The sequence below is a fragment of the Sipha flava genome, unplaced genomic scaffold (genome assembly GCF_003268045.1).
Source record: "Sipha flava isolate LNK unplaced genomic scaffold, YSA_version1 80_pilon_pilon, whole genome shotgun sequence".
Classification (NCBI taxonomy): Eukaryota; Metazoa; Arthropoda; class Insecta; order Hemiptera; family Aphididae; genus Sipha; species Sipha flava.
In genome coordinates this window covers 990,238-1,012,634 of record NW_020273622.1, presented here as the reverse complement: position 1 = coordinate 1,012,634, position 22,397 = coordinate 990,238, and the positions used below count along the sequence as shown (strand labels likewise).

General features: G+C 29.6%; 2 protein-coding genes across 4 annotated transcripts; both read left to right on the top strand.

The window, feature by feature from the left end:
* The first annotated feature begins 2,255 nt into the window (after positions 1 to 2,255).
* On the top strand, positions 2,256 to 5,334 carry LOC112693046 (plexin-A4-like). 2 transcript variants are annotated; one of them, XM_025567929.1, is made up of 3 exons: positions 2,256 to 2,363; positions 2,832 to 2,940; positions 3,366 to 5,334. In XM_025567929.1, exons 2-3 carry the CDS (start codon positions 2,857 to 2,859, stop codon positions 5,313 to 5,315), a joined length of 2,034 nt encoding a protein of 677 aa, XP_025423714.1. In that variant the 5' UTR covers positions 2,256 to 2,363; positions 2,832 to 2,856; the 3' UTR covers positions 5,316 to 5,334. The 2 variants fall into 2 exon arrangements, with proteins under 2 accessions (XP_025423714.1, XP_025423715.1); XM_025567930.1 differs by having other exon boundaries at positions 2,257 to 2,363; positions 2,871 to 2,940.
* Positions 5,335 to 8,829: 3,495 nt separating this feature from the next.
* On the top strand, positions 8,830 to 17,838 carry LOC112693047. Of its 2 annotated transcripts, none has more exons than XM_025567931.1 (3): positions 8,830 to 8,945; positions 13,380 to 13,478; positions 15,692 to 17,838. In XM_025567931.1, exons 2-3 carry the CDS (start codon positions 13,404 to 13,406, stop codon positions 17,432 to 17,434), a joined length of 1,818 nt encoding a protein of 605 aa, XP_025423716.1. In that variant the 5' UTR covers positions 8,830 to 8,945; positions 13,380 to 13,403; the 3' UTR covers positions 17,435 to 17,838. The 2 variants fall into 2 exon arrangements, with proteins under 2 accessions (XP_025423716.1, XP_025423717.1); XM_025567932.1 differs by lacking the exon at positions 8,830 to 8,945 and adding an exon at positions 10,051 to 10,420.
* The last annotated feature ends 4,559 nt before the right edge of the window (positions 17,839 to 22,397 follow it).

Sequence of the window (22,397 nt, the reverse complement as noted above, 5' to 3'; positions counted from 1 at the left end):
AACGGAGGGGTTGGCAACTTTCATTTTTTTAGGAAAGAGCCATTTTATAAAAAAAAAAATACTAAACTATGATGTTCAAAGAGCCACTGAAGAGCTTATGTTTAAACACCTTTTTTTTTTTGTTATACATAAATTACACAGATTACAAGCCAAAGAGCTGCAGGTTCACAACGACGAGCTTAACGGATAAAAGAATATCAAAATATTGAATATTTTGTGTTTTAAATATAATAATAAACAATATTATTGAGAATTATTATAATAAAAACAAATTTAACAGTCGAAAAATTAAAAATATTTCAAACATGAGTACAGTACCATACTTTTTTATGTGCATTGTCATTGTTTATAAATACTAATATTTATAAATGTACAATCAATACAGTATTAATTATATATAATATTATGCATAATTGGTAAAATAATGCATTATGTTGCGTAGTAATTTACTATTTCAAAATGGTAAGATGAAGAAATTCAATTTTATCGTCCATTTTATTTAATATTAATAAATCTTTATAAAAGCACGGATCCAGTTAAAATAATAAATATAAAAATTATTTTATAAATGGTGTGATTTCGAATAATTTAACAAAACGTTATTGAAAAAGCCGGTAAAATAATTTTCATAGAAGTTCATACTATCCCTTCGGTCCTCGGATTAGATAATGGTTGTGGGTGTATTGAGTTGAGTAGATAATAAGTTATAATAATAATTTTTTTAAGGTTATGATAACTCATTTTTTTTATAAAACGATTGCGAGTAAATTAGTATAAAATAGTAAATTAGTATAAAACTATATCGTTTATATATTTTGCCATTTTTAGTCTAATTGTCGGTAGGTTCTTTTTTTAACCCGTTTAAAATGTTATTGTTTTATGAAGAAGACATCTTTTTAACCAAATATTCAATACGTGTTGTTCTATTTATACTTAAGTTGTATTTTGATTGAATGGACCAATTTCTTTTAAAAGAAATTTCAAGTTGAAAATGTATGTAAAAACAGTAAATTCCGTAAAAATCGTATATTAATTTAGTTTAACCCTTATTAAATTAAATCTTGGCTTATGATTTTTAATATTTTTTTATTATCGTTAGGTGACTATTTTATGTAAGGTGATATCAAATTTTCAGGTTATAATATCCAAAAATAAAAATTTTATTACAAAAAAACTTTCAAAAATGAGGTATATTAAAAGTTAAGCTAAAAGTGTTTAACTATTTGGAAATGCCAAATATGAAAAAAATGTCTTTTATATATGGTAAGAATTTTTAATTTCTAATCACAATACTTTTGGACTTATTAATAAATAACTAAATAATAAAAAGTGAAAGTCTTGTTTACAGTGCATTTTTAATAGTTTTTCCTCATGCCTGGAAAAAATATTGAGATTTTGGGAAAATTACCTTTAAAATACCACCGCAGGCCTATTTCAAATCTAAAAAATTTCAAGTTGAAACTTTTTGACTAATATTTATATCCAAAAAAGTGTTTACAGAAAAAAGTAAAAAAAAAAATTTAAAAATTAAAAAATATATAAATAATTTTAAAACCATTGATCCTTTGCTTCACTCAGTCTAAAACATGTTCTTAAAAGTATAATATATTTTTTAATAACGCTCACATAAATTAGACATGTTCCTATCGAAGGCGCAATAATTTGCTTCTTATTAAAATGTATTATTAAGCATCATAATTTTAGTTTCAATTATATATTATTACCATCACACATTATGATCTATAAATAATTTAAATTATTATACCAATAGTTTCTATGCATCACTATAGATCATTGGAATCGACGAATACCTTATATAAATTAAAAACAGCAAATAAAATGTAATAATTACATTTTAAAAATTAAAAAAAAAAAAATCGTTAAAAAAATAAATGTAGCGATGTGGTTAACGACTAAAAATAAAAAAAAAAAAAGAATTTAAATTGCAAATTTTAGTCACTGGGAAAATTTTCAACATAATTGATATGGTCATTATAATACGATACCTGCATGTATGCCACGTGTTATGCACAACAACAACAACGTGGCCTGTATTATATTTTTATGCTTATGAACTATGATTATCGATGAGAAAATCACGTATCGATCAATTATACATCATGCAACCCTGATCCTGACCGAGTGGGGAACACTTAAAAATTACACTTGATATTATACTACAGTGTCCAACGTAGAAACGGTGACAATAATTACCATATTATCAGCCATACACTTTTGATTAGACTTATAATTCGTTCACCTAATCATATTACAGCGGTTGTGATCAGTTTACATCGCTTCGGCGTTGGAATGAAATTGGAATGAATCAAAAATTATCGCTGCTGAACCGTCATCGAACTTAGGTAAAATATTGTTCTAATAATTTTTCACGACAATAATTGTTCAAATAAACGTGGATGTAGTCGTAGAACTAAGAATAAACCACAACCACGAATCAAATCTATGGTCGTCTGATCTTCATCGTAGTCGTTTTATATTAATGATTAAGTATTCGTATTTAAAAATGCAATCCTTTTAAGTGCATATTCCCAAAACGTTATTCAGTGACTTATTTTGGAATACGTTTTAAAAATGGGTTTTGACGTGTTTGTTCAAAACTACACCACTGTTTGCGTGCCACAACTTTTGAAAATCCAAATGAGAAAATCAAATTTTTAATTTATAGTACATACATATACGATTGAATACTTACACAATTAATTTTGTCTTAAATGTAATTGAATTTAAATTTAAATATGTTCTATATTAATTTATATTATAATGTAAATATATGTACAGTTAATATAAAAAACACATTATTTTATTTTTAGCAAAACATACAAGGCTTTTATTAATATGTTTGTCTCCAGAAGTTTTACGAAACATGAAAATCATTTGAATCAGTTCTCAATTCATCTACTCGTATTTTCAGTCATAATAGTATGTTATATTTATAGTATTTTAATTAGTAATTATTTACTTTGTATGTATACATATATATATATATATGCATGTATGTATTTATTTTTTATATCTTAACTGTATGTAATGAAACAAACCAAAAATTATTTATTTTCTTATTTTAACTTTCAGACTACAATAATCAAATAAAATTGTCTTAAATGTATTTTAATATAGAACTAACACTGAGCAACTTCATTTTTCTCGTTATTATTTGTACTGCACATAAATTACTAATTTAAGTGATCTTTATCGTGATCTTAAAAACTATTCATATACATAACGTTAAATGAACTTAAATTGTATTGATATGAATTTCTAAGAATTGCTTGTACTAAAAAACATAAAGAGTAAATTCTTATTAATATATTTAATTGATTTTAATATTATTATATTTATTCTAGTCGCTCGCGAGCATTGCAACTGCACATCATAACAATTTAATGGAAAATATAATAGATTTTGAACCGAATTGCAATACTTATAGAACTTGTGCGCAGTGCAAAACCAATGAACCTGCTTGCAACTGGTCAGTTGAAAAACAAGTATGCGTCAAGTCAAATCCAGCAGCTAATACAAGCGTAGTAGTATCATGTCCACGTTTTAAAGTGTCATTAATCTACGACTCAATAAAAGTTTCTATTTTGGATAAGGTGAAAAGTTTTGACAATTTTATAAAAAAATCAAACACAATACATTGCCAACTAGAAGACAAACACCTAAACATAACACACGTATCATCTAACCACACTGAGTTTGTCTGTATTCATGATCGAAAACTATACCAAAATTATAGATGGCCGATCAAATATTGGTCACTTGTCGTTAACAACAATACCTCCCTGAAATTTAACAACCCCGAAGACCATTATATCACCTCTTTTGATCGAGATTGTCACAACATAACTTGTGCAACCGGTTATTGGGAAACGGAATCGTACGCGTACTACTGCAAATGGTGTTTAAAAAAACAAAATTGTACATTGACCGAGAATAACCATATGTGGCCGTGTCATGTGCGAAAATTACAGAAAAACACAGCCCATGATAAGCACCTGTCTTCGATTGCGATTCAAAGTCCCAACTTTAAGATTGTATCTTTCGATCCGCTAGTTGGGTTGTCTACTGGCCCGGTGACGATCAACATAGTTGTTAAAAATAATTTGTATTTATCCGAAGATAGGTCGATGAAAATTACCGTGGCTGGACGGCCGTGCATTATGGACCAGAGTACGTCAAGACACGATGAAACAATAAGTTGTATCATACCTGCAATCGACGGACCCATTTATAAGGAAAAGGGTCCAGTTGAGATCACGTACTCGTCTGCCTCGCAGAATTATCATCTCAAGTCAACAAAAATATTTAGTTTCGTCACTCCGCTTGTCGATGCCTCTTCAAGTCAGAACTGTGGACCAATGGTAGGCGGGGTCCTGTTGGACATCAAAGGAAAGTACTTAAACGTGACCAACGACGTTCAAGTACTTATCGATGAAAACATTACATGCACTGTGGTCAAGTTGAATAGTGAACAACTTTCTTGCGTGGTCGGCTCTAGCGATGTCCTTATGATCGCCAACGTGCAACTGTTTTTCAATGGTCGAATACTCGATGCAACTAATTCTAATCTGTCCTTCAAGTACATGGCCAATCCGACTATCGACGAGGAGCAACGATTCGAGAGTATTGCGTCTGGAGGTGTGCAATTGATGGTACATGGTAATTTTTCATGTTTAAAAACCTGGGCAATGTACGTGGCGTACGATGGAAAATTAAACGTTAGTTTTTGTAGATATAAAGACAATAGGGTCTTGATTTGCAAAACTCCCTATATCGACATCCCCGAATCGTTTACGTCGATGGAACTGAAGCACGGTTTTCTAGGAATTACTGATGAAAAAATCGTGAACTTGACTTCGACGAATACTAGTTATACGGTCTTTCCTAACCCGGTTTTCACGAATTTCGAAGTAAATGAAAATTCTCTCCTAATACACGGCGAGTTTTTGAACAAAGGTTATCGGAAAAAAGATTTGGCGGTACGTATTCAAGGTTGGTCTGAGAGTCTGATGGTATGCAATTTGGTTCAGGAGAACATCGAGTGTTGGATACCAGAGGCTATCGATGTACAAACAATTGTTGTTAACGTGGGCTATTATAAAGAACAAATATTGAAACTAAAGTTCAACCCCGGTAGATTTATTTTATTAACTATGACTGAATTATTGCAAGGTATTATAATTTTAGGTGGAGTAGTCATTTTCATATATGTACTGTTATTTATAATAAGATCAATGAACTCGGCTAACTCTATAGAACTGACTGAAAAAAGTAAAATATACTATATTTATTAATATTCTAAAATAATAAAAGTACGTGATTATATTAATATTTATTTTAGATATATGTATTAATAATAATATTTATATGTGTAATATTATAATAAAATCTCGGGACTGATTCATATTATGATTACTGTATTATAATTACAGAGTATTATGTATCCTATGTATTGTATTGTAACGAAATATATACGCGTAACAATTATTAAATATGAACTAGATTGATATTGATTTTTGGGACAAAACATTGGGCGACAACCATTGAGCAGACCGACTACTTTGCCGACAGTCGACGTGCTGAATAATTTATAATTTTATGCTATAATCTATACTTTTTAAAATTTCACCAACCATTAATTTTGTGTTAATAATATTTTTTTTTATTTGTCGGGCTATAAGCTTCTGTTGTGAATTGGATAAGCACAGATATAAGAATATAAATAATAAAACATTTTTATGTCGGTCCCATGGTTGCCGGCGCATCAACCCTTTCCCATTACTAATATACTCGTATTATAACTATAACTTGTACTCTGATATTAATTTTCAATGATAATATATCAGCCCAAAAATACAAAGATAAAATATAAAGGGGAGGGAGGTGGCATATATGTAAATGGTGATGAAATATGAATATATTAAAGGGTTTTTACTTTCCTCCTTATTTAAGGAAGGGGTCTCAGGGTTGTGAAGGTTCAAGAGCCGATCAGCGCAATTATAGTCTGCTAAGCTAAATAAGGCAATACTTACTTGTTTTACCGTAAACCTTCAGATATCGATGCAAGGTTGAAAAAAAGGACAAATGCAGAATTTAATTGCACTGGAGCCGGATACTCTTCAACACTCGTACGAAGAACACAAGTCGAACGGATTAAAACCACAAGTCAAAATAACTCTCTCGTTAATCTTATGATCGGTGCACGCACTGACGACCTAAAATCAAGAGCTCTGGGAAGGGTAGTATGTGTCTCTGGGACGTATGTCGGCATGGATCTTGGGTGGTTCTTTGAAGATTAGTCTTTATTGTTCGATTTATATTGTCCGTGCGGGTATTGAAGGAACTGTTATTTATTTATTTAAAATGGTATACATTTGAGCATTTGAGTATAAAATTTTGATGAAATTCGACAAAAATAAAAAATAAATCACGAAAATTCGCAACATTTTTAGAATTAAAATTTAATATACTTTCAATTTTAATATTTCGTGTTTAAAAATAGGATAAAAGAATTTTCATCAGATTTTAGATTTTGAATGCCACTTTTTTTGTAAAAGTTAGAACATAAGTTTAATTTAACTTATTAAGAAATTTGATTTAACTACTTTATCAACCATATTTTGAAGTACTAACTAAACGACCTCTTTCACTCCGAATCGTTTTATTTAGGTACATTTTTATCAAGTTTAAAAGACCCATAAAGCAATATCATTCACTAGATTATGTATCTCACCTGACATAGAAGTTTTGTCCTATTTATGCGAGTATTTGTGTGTTAGAAATAAATATATACTTACATCATTTTGTTTTAACAAAATTCTTGGTTAAAAACAATTAATAAATAATATTCTTGACATAATTTTTTAAGTACCTTATTATATTTTATTTATAAATTATTCAATATTTTTTGATGAGTCAAGAGAAAAAAATTATAACGTTCCACACATTATAGTTAATCATTTTTAAGGAAAACGTTTTATAGTCTTTAAATTATGAAGCAATTGATTTGTTCTAAAAAGCTATCTTTATTCATAAGAATTTTTAACTAATATTGGTCTCGTAGCCTTAAATTTGGTACTGTTGATTGTATAAATGAAAAATATAAAATCATTGAACGAACTAAATTAATCAAATTTGAGAATTATTTTTTATATGTAAGACAATAGATACAATTATTATCATTACAAAGTTATAAATTAATATAGATATTTGATTTAAAACAGAAAACTAATTCAAATGTGCTAAAAGTAAATAACATAAAAATAAGTATTTAGAAATAAATTATTAACTGTGGTTTTTAAATCGAATTATGTCATGATTGATGAATCATTATGATTAATGATAAATGTAATTACGAGTAAGTATATACATTAATTTATTATTCGTAAATTTGCATATATTTTTATTTTATGAATACGATTAATAAAATGTAATGAAATATTAAAAGCGTTCATTCATTATTTCATTAACGCGTTTTGTGTTTATCTATGTTATTTGCTAAATATATATAAGAATGCAGAGAATATGACCGCATTAAGCCTAGTTCAAACGAGAGCAGTACATCCCGCGTAGACCATTTTTGTGTGCTGCTTATCATTATTTAAATAAAAAATTAAAATTTTTAACTATATATAAATAAAGTATATTATTTCTTACTTAATCATATAATTATTAACTAATTTTATATTGTATAATTAAAAGTATATAAATGGAAAATAAAGAAAATATATAAAAAAATAAATCAGATACAGAATAAGACAAGCAAACGCTATATTCATAAAACAAATTACTAACAGTAAACTAACATAACCACCGAAAAAAAGACTAATAAAATCATATTCTTGAAGTATGACATTACATGGAAGCGAGACATAGACAATACAAAAGAAAAAGAAAGCTATGTTAGAAGCTTTAGAAATGTGGTGTTAGAGAAATATGCATAGAATACCGATCATTGATAAACATCCTTAAGAGAGATTAAGAGAGAGATTGTTTAGAAGGAGATGGTAGATGATAGATACATTGAAACATGGAGATGAAATGCATACTATAATAATTGAAGGAATGATAGAAGAAACACGAACAAAATGAAGATCTAGAACAAGAACATCAGCAAAATAATAAAATGTACAGAAATCACTTACTACACGGAACTTAAAGATAAGGTGAATGACAGAGAAAAATGTTGAAGACAACAGTAGTAAATTGATTTGTTAAAAATCAATCTTTGGGTTGAATAAATAAAATAAATAAAAACCGGTATATTAATAATTATTATATTTGAAAAATTAATTATTCCTAACATCTAATAAAACTAATATATTATATGGAAGTTAAAATTTTTAAAATTTTAATAATTAATTTTGGAATTAACTGATGATAATTTTATAAACCGAGGAAATATTTTATGTTTGGTCGACAAATTCTACGGGACGTATTTACATGTATTTTATACACTCTTTGCAGTACATTTTGCATCCGTCTTGTTCTGGCTTAAATCTGAGTTGACTCTTTAATCTATGGTGTCTTTCTACCTTTTCAGAATACGGGGTTTTTTTTTATCATTACCAAAAATATTTATGTGTTAATTTAAAAAAAAATAATCTCCTTTTATAATTATAATCAATGATTATTGATTATATACATACATTTTTATGTAAGAAAAATTAACTACTTAATCATTATTAATCATTATAATATATGAACCGATTGCGGTCATCTTGAATTTAATTTATCTTATCTGAAAATATCAGCATACAATAGTGTCGTTTGAATTAATTATTTTGATATCAGGTCATGATTCAAGAGCATTATTTTATGTTTGACTGTTGTAACGTGTGTTGCGATTTTAATCCTTAGATTGTAATTTTTTCATATATGAACGATTTGCTTCAGGTCACTAACAAATATTCATCAAGTATCGTGTAAGTATGAATAATAGTAAAATATTTATGATTTTTATATTATATTTATTTGCAAATTGTAATTATTTTTTGTTAAAGTATATTTAATAAAAAAAAAACTATTATAATTATAACTTTATCATATCTATTAATTTTATATTTTTATGAATTCGAAAACTATATGTGAATTCAATAATACTAGGTAGGTATAGGTTAAATCAAAGAAATGGTTACCAATATTGTAAACAATTATTATTATGATTTTGTTGAATTTAACGTAACTGTTCTATAGACTTACATTTATGAGTATTTAATTATTCAATAGAATAAAAAAAAATATATTTATATATTAATACAATACACTTAAGACAGGATATATTTTTTAGTTCCACTCTTTTCACTACAGGTTCTATGTTTAATAAACAAAAACATTTGGCAAAATATCTAAAAACCTACTAGGACAAGTAACAATCATACGCTGTGACCGGATAACCATGCATATTTTACTACTCTTATGAACTCATTGTTGCCATTTCTTTAAATCGATGATGACACTGAAACAATTTCCTACTATTTTACAATTTTTCTTTTTTTATCGATGTCATGCTGAAAGGAAACTGGTCATCACGCAATTAAGCAAACGATACAAAGGGGTTAAAATACGATAAAGAAGTCTCATTAAAGATGTTTGTCAAATACCGTCCTTTCTTCGTTAATAAAACCATACATCCAATTCCCACTTGAATGAAGTACATCGTTTTTTTTGGTTTTTATTTATTATTCAATAATGACAATAATGACACGTCCGCGTGGTTTTCTGTGAGAAAAAATAGCCGATAGCTTGTACCGCAGATATTTGGAGTAGATCAGTATTTCTAGTAAATATTATGCAACCGTGATAACGTCATGCCCTCAGAGGTCACCGATTTAGTTTTACTAAGTTTAAAATAGAGATGGGGAGGGGCAGTCCCCGTGAATCGACGTTCTCTATCGATTGTGCGAGGAACACGAACACGTCATACTGTCTCATAACATGTAAATATATTATCGGTAAAAAGGAAAAAAAAATATAAAAAAAAAACTCGTTCGTTTCCGTCCGGGATAGAATTTAGTCGGTCTGCGGGCACACAACAGTCGAAGAAAATCGCAACCACATCACGTTCGCGTTCGGTCTTCCGAAAAATTTTCGACGGGATTACTGTGCACGCCCGTTAACGTGTCGCACACATCGTCTTGATCGTTTCGCACGAGGTTTAGTTCGGAGTATCGCAAAATTCGCAGCACCGTGTCGCCACATCAATGTACCGTAGATATTTGGAAAATCATCGTCGCGTGCTCGTCTACCTGCCCCGGTTGCTACCGTAGCCCTATAGAGTCCCGTCGCCGAGCCCCGGCCACCATGCGTAGCTCGTGACGTTAGCTCAGCGGCTTATTGCGCTCTCGGACTCCAACCGTCGTCCGGGTCCTTCGTACCCCGTACCTGTACACACCGCTACGTAAGTCGACCGTTACGTACTTCTTAATCAAGATTTTATAACGAGGTGTTCAAGTGAATTCAGTTATCGAACACAGTGATCGGACAGCGATGAATTCGAAAAGTTAAAAAAAAATAATTAACTAAAATAGAAATTTTGAAATGTTTAAACGTCAAAAACAGTAATGGCGAAAAGTAAGAAATCTAGTAATTTTGATGTAGCTATTTTAAAAGAGCATAGGTATTCTTTATCTTAGTCCCTTAAATTTGGTCATTATTTTTTCCTTTTTTTTTTTTAATTTCTTCTTCAAATTTACCTTAAGCCCTATTTTATTAATCATAGGAATTTCGTAAATATTTTTCTCAAGGTATTCTGATAAATCTAAATTAGGTTTTATATTTTGATAATGATCAACAATTTTTGTTACCATTATAAAAGAATCGCTATAAAACAATCTAGTATTATCTATTATTCTGTGTACATTTCATTATATACCAGTACAATGGGCCTATGTCAAAATCACGAAAAATAAACAGCGAAAATATCACATCAATCATTTCATATGTAATAAACGATATTCACTTCTCTAAAATGGAATTTGACAGATACCATAGTAGGTTGAAGTGAAACTGTTGATTTTATTAGCGTGCACATTTTTCTTTTCACTTCATTATTTTAAAAATGTTTTATGCATACAGTAAATTAACTGTAATATTTAAATATTTAAAAATTTAAATCTAATATATATATATATATATATAGAATCTGAAAAAATATAAAATGTAAAAGACACATATTGTTTAGTTATAGTATTTTTATTTTGAAGACAAAACGACAATTTACCTAAAATATCATATAATTATTTTATATAAGTAGTTACATTTTGTATTAGAATTTTTAAGTTTTTAATAATTTAAGTATATAATTTAATTAAGTATATATTTTAAATAGTTATTTATCACTTTATCGTATTTAATATCTTCCAGTTTAATTATGATTTATAACTGAACCTACATGAAAATAATAATTATATTATAAATAACTAGTTAATTAAAAGTTTAAATATGAATATATTTGAAGCTGTATAAAATATTGAGTTGTTAAGCATACAATATAACGGTTATATTTTACTAGTAAATTAAATTTTGAAATTTGAATTTAATTGATGGAAAATCTTCTTATTATGAACTGTGGGTTGGTATTCATGACCGAGATACGATAGTACATATTAAAAGGCCACTATATCATGTCTTTAATATTGATATCTTGGTCATTTCAAATCCCCCGTGCTTACATACTTGTAATCTGAATATTTTATACTTTATTTTCATATACAATATAGTTATTGATATAAATTTGTATATACTATTATTCTTTAATGATCACTAACTATATCTTATCAGTTCGTCCATTCATAAAAAAAAACCATTTATACTATTTTAATAATAAATAGGTTACATAAATGTATAGACATATGAGTTAAATTAATTTTATTTTACCAAAAGATCTAATATCAACAACCGTGTGATCATAATAATCAAACAAATAAAATAGTAACGTCTATAAAACAATGTATATTTTTAAAATAAAAATCCTTATGCTAAAAAATAATATAAACAAAAACATCTAAAATTAGATCACGTCTAATAATTATCCGATAAACTATTTTGTTTTTATACAAAAATACTAACATTTTGTAATTCGTACTCAAAATAAATCAGTAAAAAACATCAAAGCATATACATTTATTCTTTTTTTTCATAAATAATATCATTAAATTAAATTATAAATAAATACAGTCAAACATACGTGGTTATTGGCTATATGAATTCAAGTTGAAGTATTCGAACAATAAAATTGAACTCTAAAACTAATTTCTATTATTTTATTAAAACCACGGATCACTAAAAAATTAACATCACGGAAGTAAATTCATCAAACAAACTGTTAAGTAAGAAATAGTGATTTAATTGGTTTAATAATTATTATATATAAATAATAAAATACATTTTTATATTAAATAATTAATTTACAGTAGTATAATAAATTTGCTCTCTCTTTATTAGCTATACATCAATTAAAACTAGTTTTTTATTAAATGGATTTACATTTTATTTAAAATCGATATCTTTGATAAGGATTAATATCCTAAATAAGATAATACAGAAATTCAAGTAGCTGAAGTCGTAAACAAACAAGTATCTTTCGTAAATGATAAATCGAAATATTTATAACTTTAAATATAAAATATTACTATAGGAAGATTATTTCACAATATATAATTAAAGTCTATTTACAACATAGGGTGTCAGATGATACAAGATGCAGGAAAAGTATGAATTGATTGTCGAAAATAAAACTGAATCATATTTAATAAAATAATAAAAAATAAAATAAAAATTAGTAAATGGTTAATACTCGTAAATCAATGTATAAATAAATAGTTTATATATATAGAAATAAATTAATAAATTTGATGTTATAAGTAAATAGGTTATAGTAGTTATATTTTTACAAATACATATATATATATATATAATAATACTTTAGGCTAAACATTTATTTATTTATATTTGAATAATTTTATATAAGCATACTGTACGTTTTTCACAAAAACAAGCTAATAAATAAAAATTGTAACTCGAGTAAACTCGATAATATAATGATGTAAGTATATTATTATAATGTTTTAGATTGTTACATAAGTGCATTAGTACCTATATTATTCGATTACTACTGGTAGGTAATTGTGTATCATTGCTAAAATTCCAATTTTCCTTCATAATTAACCGTATGAAAGCGTAGAGATTAAAATGTAGTATGTGACTAAAAAGTTATTATGTATCTAGTATGTGACTAAAAATATGTAAATGTCTTTAGACATTTATTTGTAATTTATCTTTTATAGAAAATTAAGGAAAAAATATACTATATTGAACGAAAAACAAGTAATAATTAATGTTACATTATTTATTTTTAGGAAATCACAAGATATTTGAATTGCATGATGGTTTGCAGATATAAAAGAAATGAAAATCACTGGAACCATTTTAATCGATTTTTATGTATCATTATCATAGTAAGTAAAATAATTAGTTATATTGGGATTTTTAACTGTACAAAAAAATTATCAATTAGATATTATGTTATAATATTTATTATAATGTTATAATATTAATAACAATAAAATAATTTATATCACATAAAAAATTAATCCTACCAATACGATTTGATATCACAAATACATGTTTTGTTTTTTGAAACAATAATCCATTCGAATAAACCCAAAGCTATTACACTACCATAAATGTCTGAACAGTAAAATAAAAAGTTGCTAAATATTTTAAATAAATTGAAAGGATTTGCGAAATACTAATCGAAACGTTTCATATTCTTTGCGGCTTAAATCATGTTGGATTTTGTTAAAAATCCGAATACATAATAGTCGGCATAAATTTGCGCATGGAAGAAACCATAGAAAATCGAAACTATATTATATTACATCATATGGTATAATAAGCTAATAAAATAATAAACTAATAACAATATATTATAAATTCTAACGTGATATGAACAAAACACATGCTATAAAAAAAGTTTAATAATGAAATAATATTGAAAATTAAACCACAGTTGTTTTGTGATTAATCCCCCATCGACACTCGTTCTCATGGTATTTACTATTATCACAGAATATTCTTAGGATTTTCATGGGCTTATAGTGTTTATACAATAACAATGTTATAAGAATATGATGATAAAATATAGCCTATATAATGACTATTAAAGTTATTTTTCGTATTATTTTCGTCTAGAGGAAATTCATATTAAAATAGTAAATTATAAATATACTAAAAACCTCATTTAACCTTTCACTGGTTAAGCGGGGTAAATAATTTCCCAGTCTATTAATAAATATGTGTATCCACTTCATTATCTGCAAAACGGATTTGTAATTCTGAGTAGCTCATTAAAATGACCCATTATTCGATAATGACATTTATTTTATTGAAAACTAGTTTGGTTCGTTGTACACACCCGTGTAAAGAAAAACTTTTCTGTTTGGAGAATATTTACCCCGCGCGACTGAACGTTTATTTCAAATGACCAAATGTAGAAAAAAAATCACGCGACCAGCGACGGATTAGTAATTTGCATTATTATTCTTTGCACTAAAATTAACTTAATTTAGATACTTTTAAATAAAATTAACTTAAAGTTAACACGTTAATCTTAAAAAAAAGTAACTTATTAAGTTAAAAGTTAATTTGTAAAAAAAGTAACGAGTTGATTAACTTAATTAAAATTAACGTAATGTTTTAACTTAATTTTAACTTTTAACTTGTTAATTCCCAGCCTTGCTATGATTATTATTACAAATTAATGGAACAACTTTTATTCTTGTGTAAAATGTTATGTACATAATATATATTGTAATTGAAAAATGTATCAATTTGTGTACACACCTTATGTAGGTACCTGTATATTTTATTTTTCGGGACATAATTCGTGCAACTCAAAAAAATCCACTGGAGACAACTCGTGTAACCCCAAAAAGTACACCGGACACAACTCCGTATTTGGGACATGACTTGTTTGTAGCCATTAAAATACTCATCACAATACATAATATAAAAAAAAAAAACGCCATAATGTTTCATCAAACATCCGTAACAACTGCTATAGTTTTCAAAACATTTCCATTCATCTTCAACACCGCGAGATTTTTTTAGGACTAATATGAAATAAATGTTTTTACCGACGCGTTGAAATTAAAAAAAAAAAAAAAAAAACTCGAATAATAATAACGTGTAATAAAATTGAGTATTAAATACGTAATATGTATATAAATATGTGTAATCAAATCAAGTGAAAAATATTATCTCGTACGTACGACCTACGATGACGGAGGGCGCCGTACCCGCACGAACCATTTTCGACGGTTTAACCGAACCGTGATCGCGTCCCGTGAAAACGGTGTACACGAATTGTACCCACTACATCGGTCGGTTAGTATAATTTATTTTTCGGGTACCAGGTATTCTCCGTGATTTTGTTCCCGATTCTTAGTGGACAAGCACGTTGTGGTTTATCGTCATCGCGGTCAGCAAAAACTATACCTGCTATATCGGTTGGGGCGATACTACTTTCGTTCGAAAATTACCTTACTCTTTTCGTCCGTGTCCTCTTTTCGACTAAAACTTCTACAAAACAGTTCCCTCTTTCCGGCCAAAAATAATTGCATTATTTTCGCGCACGGTTTCACGTTTAGCATTTCGTTTACGGTTTCAGTTGACGCACGGGAACCTGGCGGCCGCGCAAGCGGACAGGAACGACTGCGGCGGCAAAACGTACAGCACGTGCACCGGGTGCGTGAGCGACGCGACCGTGCCGAAGTACCAGTGGTCCGTCTGGACGCAAACGTGCACCGCGGTCAAACCGAACGCGAAGCAGCGGGGCAAGACGGTCGTGGACCAGTCGTCTTGCCCGAGGTTTTCGGTGGACTGGCGGCCCGGCGGCGGCGGCGAGACGACGATCGCGATCTCCAACGACCAGACGGATTTCGTCGGGTCGCTGAAGAAGATGTCCAGCCAGGTGCGGTGCCGGTTGGACTCGACCAGTTACGCGGCCGAGGTCACCGACGACGGCCGGATCAGGTGCGCGCTGGACGCGCCGCCGGTCGGCGAGGGCGGCCGCCACGACGAGGTCGCGGAGTCCAAGAAGTCGATGGTGCACCTGTCGGTCGTGTTCGCCAGCAACAGGACGCTGCGGTTCGACAACGCGACCGACCACTACCAGCACCGGAACGGGACGCCGGTCGCGTCTTGCTCGCGGTGCCACTGGAACGACGACGGATACGCGTACTACTGCATCTGGTGCGGCAGCACAACACCGCCGTTCCAGTACTGCGACAGACGAAAGTACCCCGAGCTCACGTACTCGGCGTTGGACGAGTCCGTGAGGTTCGTCGGCGACCAGTGCGCGCCGGTCAAGATCGAATCGTTCGCGCCGACCGGCGGCAAGTGGGCCGGTGGCACCGTGTTGGAAATCGTGGTCCGCAACCACGAGACGTTGCTCAGAACAAACATGCAGAGTGCCGGTGTGAACGTTAAGTTGGTCGTCAGAGTGGCCGGTCGTAAATGCGACACGTCGAAAAACGTATCCAACAGGAAAACAATAACGTGCACCCTGTCTCAGCCGAGGGCATCGGATTCCGAGGTCTACAGCGGGCCCGTGGAAGTTACGTACTTAGGGTTGCTCGATATTAAACTGGTCTCTACCCAGAACTTCAGTTTCTCTGATTACGTTACATCATCATCGCCGTCGTACTCGTTATCAGATCAGTCGTACCCATCAACGACACCCCTGTCTTCGACTCCATTTACACCGCCTCCGACGACACTGCCTCCGACCACACCGCCTCCGACCACACCGCCTCCGACGACATCGCTTCCGACGACACCGCCTCCGACGACACCGCCTCCGACGACACCGCCTCCGACCACACCGCCTCCGACCACACCGCCTCCGACCACACCACCTCCGACAACACCGCCTCCGACCACACCGCCTCCGACCACACCGCCTCCGTCATCGAACCTGTCGCCACTTCCGGCATCAACTTCGTCACTACTTCCTTCAACAACCCCGTTACTACCTCCAGCATCAACTTCATTGCCGCCTCCTTCACAAACCCATTTATTACCTCAGTCATCGACCTTAGCACCATCCTCGTCCCCAATATCAGTGTCTACCACAAAGTTTCCAGAGAAAGTCAACACAACGGAAGAGGCGTTCAACATTAATTTCACCCTTTCTAGAACCGCGCCCGTCCTTTCAACCGTCGTCACTATCGTGATGTACGTGTTATTCATAATGGTCTTGTGCGTAGCCCTATTATGTCTAAAGAGTCCACGGACATACGATCTTTTGACTTTCCGTTTACGCCAGCGGCCCATGGAGATGCGACGACTGGATGAAGACCAGCAGTTGACGCTAAGTGTTGTCGACTTCAACGAGCATGGCTTGCGATGAGCCTGCAGAACCTGCGGCGTCAAACAAGAACCAATCCGTATAGCGATAAAGCGATTAGATTTTATCGTTATTTGTAATACTATCTAACATGTAACCCTTATTTTGATTGCTACTATATTTCGTCTACTGTATTTATTTTGTCAATTAGTGTTATTTTTATTATAAAATTATCACTTTTTTTTTGTACAGTATACATTTAAGTTCTTACAGGTATACAGTAATAATTTGTGTATTTCGATTTAATATTTATGTTAATGCATATTTTTTCACATTTTTGTTTGTACTTTTTTTATGATAAGTAGGTTAGAACTAATGTATATAAGCCATATGCCTAAATTATTGAAATCACCTCTAACAATCCAATATTTTTAATGTAAAACTCATCTATAACAATGTCGGTATAAAATGTTGATTAACAACAAAGATGTTAGAGATTTAATAATAATATTTTTCCAGTTTTATATGTTCAAAAACAAATAAATATAAATATCATAATGGTTTTATGTTAATGCAATGTAATAAATTTAATTTATTTTTAAGTGTCATGTTGTGGAAGAAAGGAGGAGTCCCTCACTTAAATATGTTTGGAAAATTAGCTGAATCCCCCAACAAAATTCCTAAATACACCACTGCCTGAGTTACAATATAAAAAATTAAAAATTATGACATTTCATCAATATAATATGATTTTTGCAAATTTGGGGCTTTTAAAATTCCGAGGTTCTGACCTGGGCTCTTCGGATCCATGTAAAACATGGCACATAATTAATTTAATGTCTATAGTTTTCTAATTGTAATGATTTAATCTTCATCTAATAAGATCGAATCATTATTACATCTATTAGTAAATACGGAAGTGCGATTAAATATAAAACGGTTTTAAATAATTTATTTCAAACAAATATTATGGTTTGATAACCGTAGTATTTTATCCAAATTATTGAAAAATCATTTATTTATTGAATACAATGCGAATTTCTAATTAAAAAATAATTTTTTTTCGAGTAGAAATGTGTACCAAATTGTCTATATGCTTACGCTATATTATTTTTGTTTCAATTATGTTATTTACTGAATACTGATACTGTTCTACCATTAGAAGGTACATTTTACATGGTGACTATACACTTTTTATTCATAGCTCATACCTCTATACGATTTGTTATTCTTTATTTTAATTTTCATTTCTTGGTGCAGTGTTATACTTAGACGGAGTTCAGCAGCTTATCAAAAACGAGTATGTCGTATGAAAAAATTAAAATCCGTACAAAACCCTTACGAAAATTCGGGGTCTTGTAACCAATATTATTGAAAGCCCGACGATTAAAAATGTTGGACGCGGACAACGGCTGTGCCATCTTCATATACAATGAAATATTTGATTATCTGTAATATTTGTGAACTAATGATAATCTTAATTATAATATTTAATGGTTCGATAAATTGCGTATATAATACTTATGAGAAGTAAATATTTGTCCATTGTTAAGACTAAGTGCGTAGTGTATTTTTTCATAAAAACAATTAACTTAACAAGCGTTTTCTATTTATTGCTGATGTATTATTCAAGTAAACAATTTGTATTCAATATATCTATCGATAGAATGAATAATACCTTAGAGTTTAGATTTTATTAAAACAATAATAATAAATATAATGAAATTATATAATTATAAAATTGAAAATGGAACAATCAATTTTCAGTCATATAGAGGTGATGGGTCGAACCCTGATTTTTTAAATCGAACCGATTTCGAACTCGAACTTTAAATTATTTTTTCGAACTGGAACTCGTACTCAATACTTTTTATCTTGTACATTGTACAAATTAAATCAACCATAATTATTAATTACTATTGTATTCTACATTTTAACTTTTAAGTCTAAGTAATTGTATTATTTACAAAACATTTAAATTTTAGATAATTTCTTATTATTATTATTTTTCAAAACCAGTATTGTTCTCTCTCGTGTTGTCTTGTAGCTTATAAAATATTCATTGAGTATTGAGTGTAATATGACAATACAATCATAGTACATTTTAATAATATATAAAAAAAAATAGTAATAATAACTATAATTCACAAATATAGAATGATTAGTAGAATTTATAATGTAAGACGTAAGTTGTAAACATGTTTTTATTAACAGCACAGTCACGGTATCGGAATATTACCATGGATTTACCCAAAATAGATTTTAACCTCTATAATAAATATGATAAAAATTATAATAACTAATTTATGAATGTAGACACACTGCCTCTATTGGCGATAAACAACTTATTAATGTTTTGGTTGGTGGAGGGTGGATGTGTAACATGCGACTGGAAAAATAACATTATTATTATAAATAATGCATAACATGCCCTTTACAGATTATCACTTTCTATCGCCAGTAGTCTAATTATTTCTAAATAATCATTATCAATTTTTATTTTTTAAAAATTACTTTTGAAGAATTATACAAATATTAAGTTTTCGAACTATCGTGATCAGTAAGTCTGGTTCGACAAATATTTTCAGGTTTGATTTTCGACCAGTAAAAGATGCTTGATAGTTCGGTTTGATTTTTTTTCATGCCGAGTTCGAATTTCAAACAGTTCGACTCATCACCATCATATAGTATACAGAATATGTTATTTGGTATTGTATTTTTTTAACCACTACGTTTGAATATATAATAAACATGATAATACAAGAAAAACATGGTATTTAAGAGATACCTAACATAGTCGTATTTTTACCAAGATGGCGTGAATTTGTTATATTTGTTAAACCACTTTCAAAAGTTTGTTAACCAAGAGTTATTTCGTAAGAATTTCCAAAACTTAACTTTGGTTAGTTTGACCAACTTTTTCTAATAATTTTTCTAATTTTAATGTCAAACAAAGTTATATCATAATTAACTTGATTGTTATTTTGTTATTATTTTTTTTTTTTACTTAAAATTTGACTGTAGCTTAGTTATCTACAAGAAGTTTGAGGCCAATCAGTTAAATTTAACTTGAACCAGCTTGAATTTTGAGATTTTCAAAATATTTCATCATGATATATGATATATTTTAAAGAAAACTAAATTGTCTTTAACTCTTAAAGAAATAAATATTTTCATATCTCATACCGTTTATGAAGTATATTAACTTCTCTATAAAAAACAATGTTAAGGACGTAGGTTAATTATATTTATAATTTTGTATAAAATTAACATTTATATCATAAAAAATACAATATACCACGAACATTGGATACATTACAATAATAACAATAACTAATAATGTTATAATCAGTGATCGAAGTGGCTCAAATTAAGTAGAAAGATGTCTAAAATTATAAACTTCTCATATAATATGGCACCGTTTTCTAACCTATGGGTCGTAAAATATTTTTGATGGTCGCTATTCGTAAACTAATTACAAGAAAAATATTTTAGTTATCAAAATATAATTACGAGTGTATAGGTACATAAAAATTCAGTTTTGTGATTCTTATTTACATTTCCTTCAATATAAAATCATAAGAAATTAAGTTTAGATTCATTAGATTTAGACGTCACGTGATGCAATTTAAATGAGATTAAAATACTTGTTTTATTTCAGAAAAAAAAACTGTATTACTGTAAAACTAATTAAAAATATATTGTAATATACATCGTAAAAAAAAAATAAAAATTATATGAAAAAGACCAATATAAATCGATAATCTTTGTATATAACTATAAGGGTTATATTGTTTTTGGATAAAATAAGTGGAGGGATAAAGAATATAGATTAAAATAAGAGGCCCTTTGAATACTGGTTAATAAGTATTTTTTACAATCTGGATATATTTTCCTATGCTCTTTCACACATTTTATTATAAACTGTTTTCGATCTTATTCAAAGTTAATGTAGAATTATAATCTTCCATTAACTTCATGGCCTTTTATGCAGTAACATCAAGTATTTAAAGTGCATTAATAGTTTGTTTACTATTTACGAAGCTTGGGCTAGATACCCATTACATCAGATCATTTTTTAACAATCCGTCATCGATGTTAGATCGGGAAAATAACTTTAAGCTTATGATATAATTGCATTAATATTTTTTCTGTGAAAAGTAAAATTAATTAATGTATGAAAAATCAAACTTATAATAATGTTTTATTATATACAGATAACGAAAAATATTAATTTTACCGTCGAAATTAACTTATTTATTCACACATAATTAATTGTTTATTAATTTAATAGCTAACGGTTGTCAATATAATTTAATTGCAGTTCAAATAATAGACGATCGAGTAGATAAAATTACATTTTAAACCTATGAATAAAAATGTGTCTTATTTGCTGTTGTTTGTAAAAACAATTGGTCTGTTCTACCAACTATTAATTTTGTATTAAAATTTTGAAGAGTAATGCAATTATAAAATGCTTTGATAATATAGCTGGAGCGATACGAGCAACATTTTAATGATAACGTGTTTCGTTCATGTGAGGCAAAATCAACAAGTTATATGTTTTTCTTTTCATTCGTAATTTCATTAGTGCAATTTTACAAGTATATTAGTATATAGAAACATATTCTTAATCTCTAGTACATTATTCAGTTACAAAGATACAGTTTAATCACTTTCCTATACGCCCACAAATTAATGATCATAATTGATAAATATATAGCAAATTAAATATGTGATGACTGTTTTAAGAGTACTGAGTAAGATGAGTGTAAGTCAACTGTACAATATGTTTAAGACGCTCGATGAACTAAGCGTTGTTAATTGCTGGTTCATATCGTGTTTGAAAATTAACAGTATGTTGTAGTTGTTTAAGATTATTAGCATAATTTCTGCTTGTTGAAACATAATCACGCCCGGCACAAGTTAACTTCACGATACGTAAGTATATTATTTCATTTTTTACAATTACATATTTTAAAAAAATATCGGCTTATGATAGAATACTCAAAACATTTAATTTTCA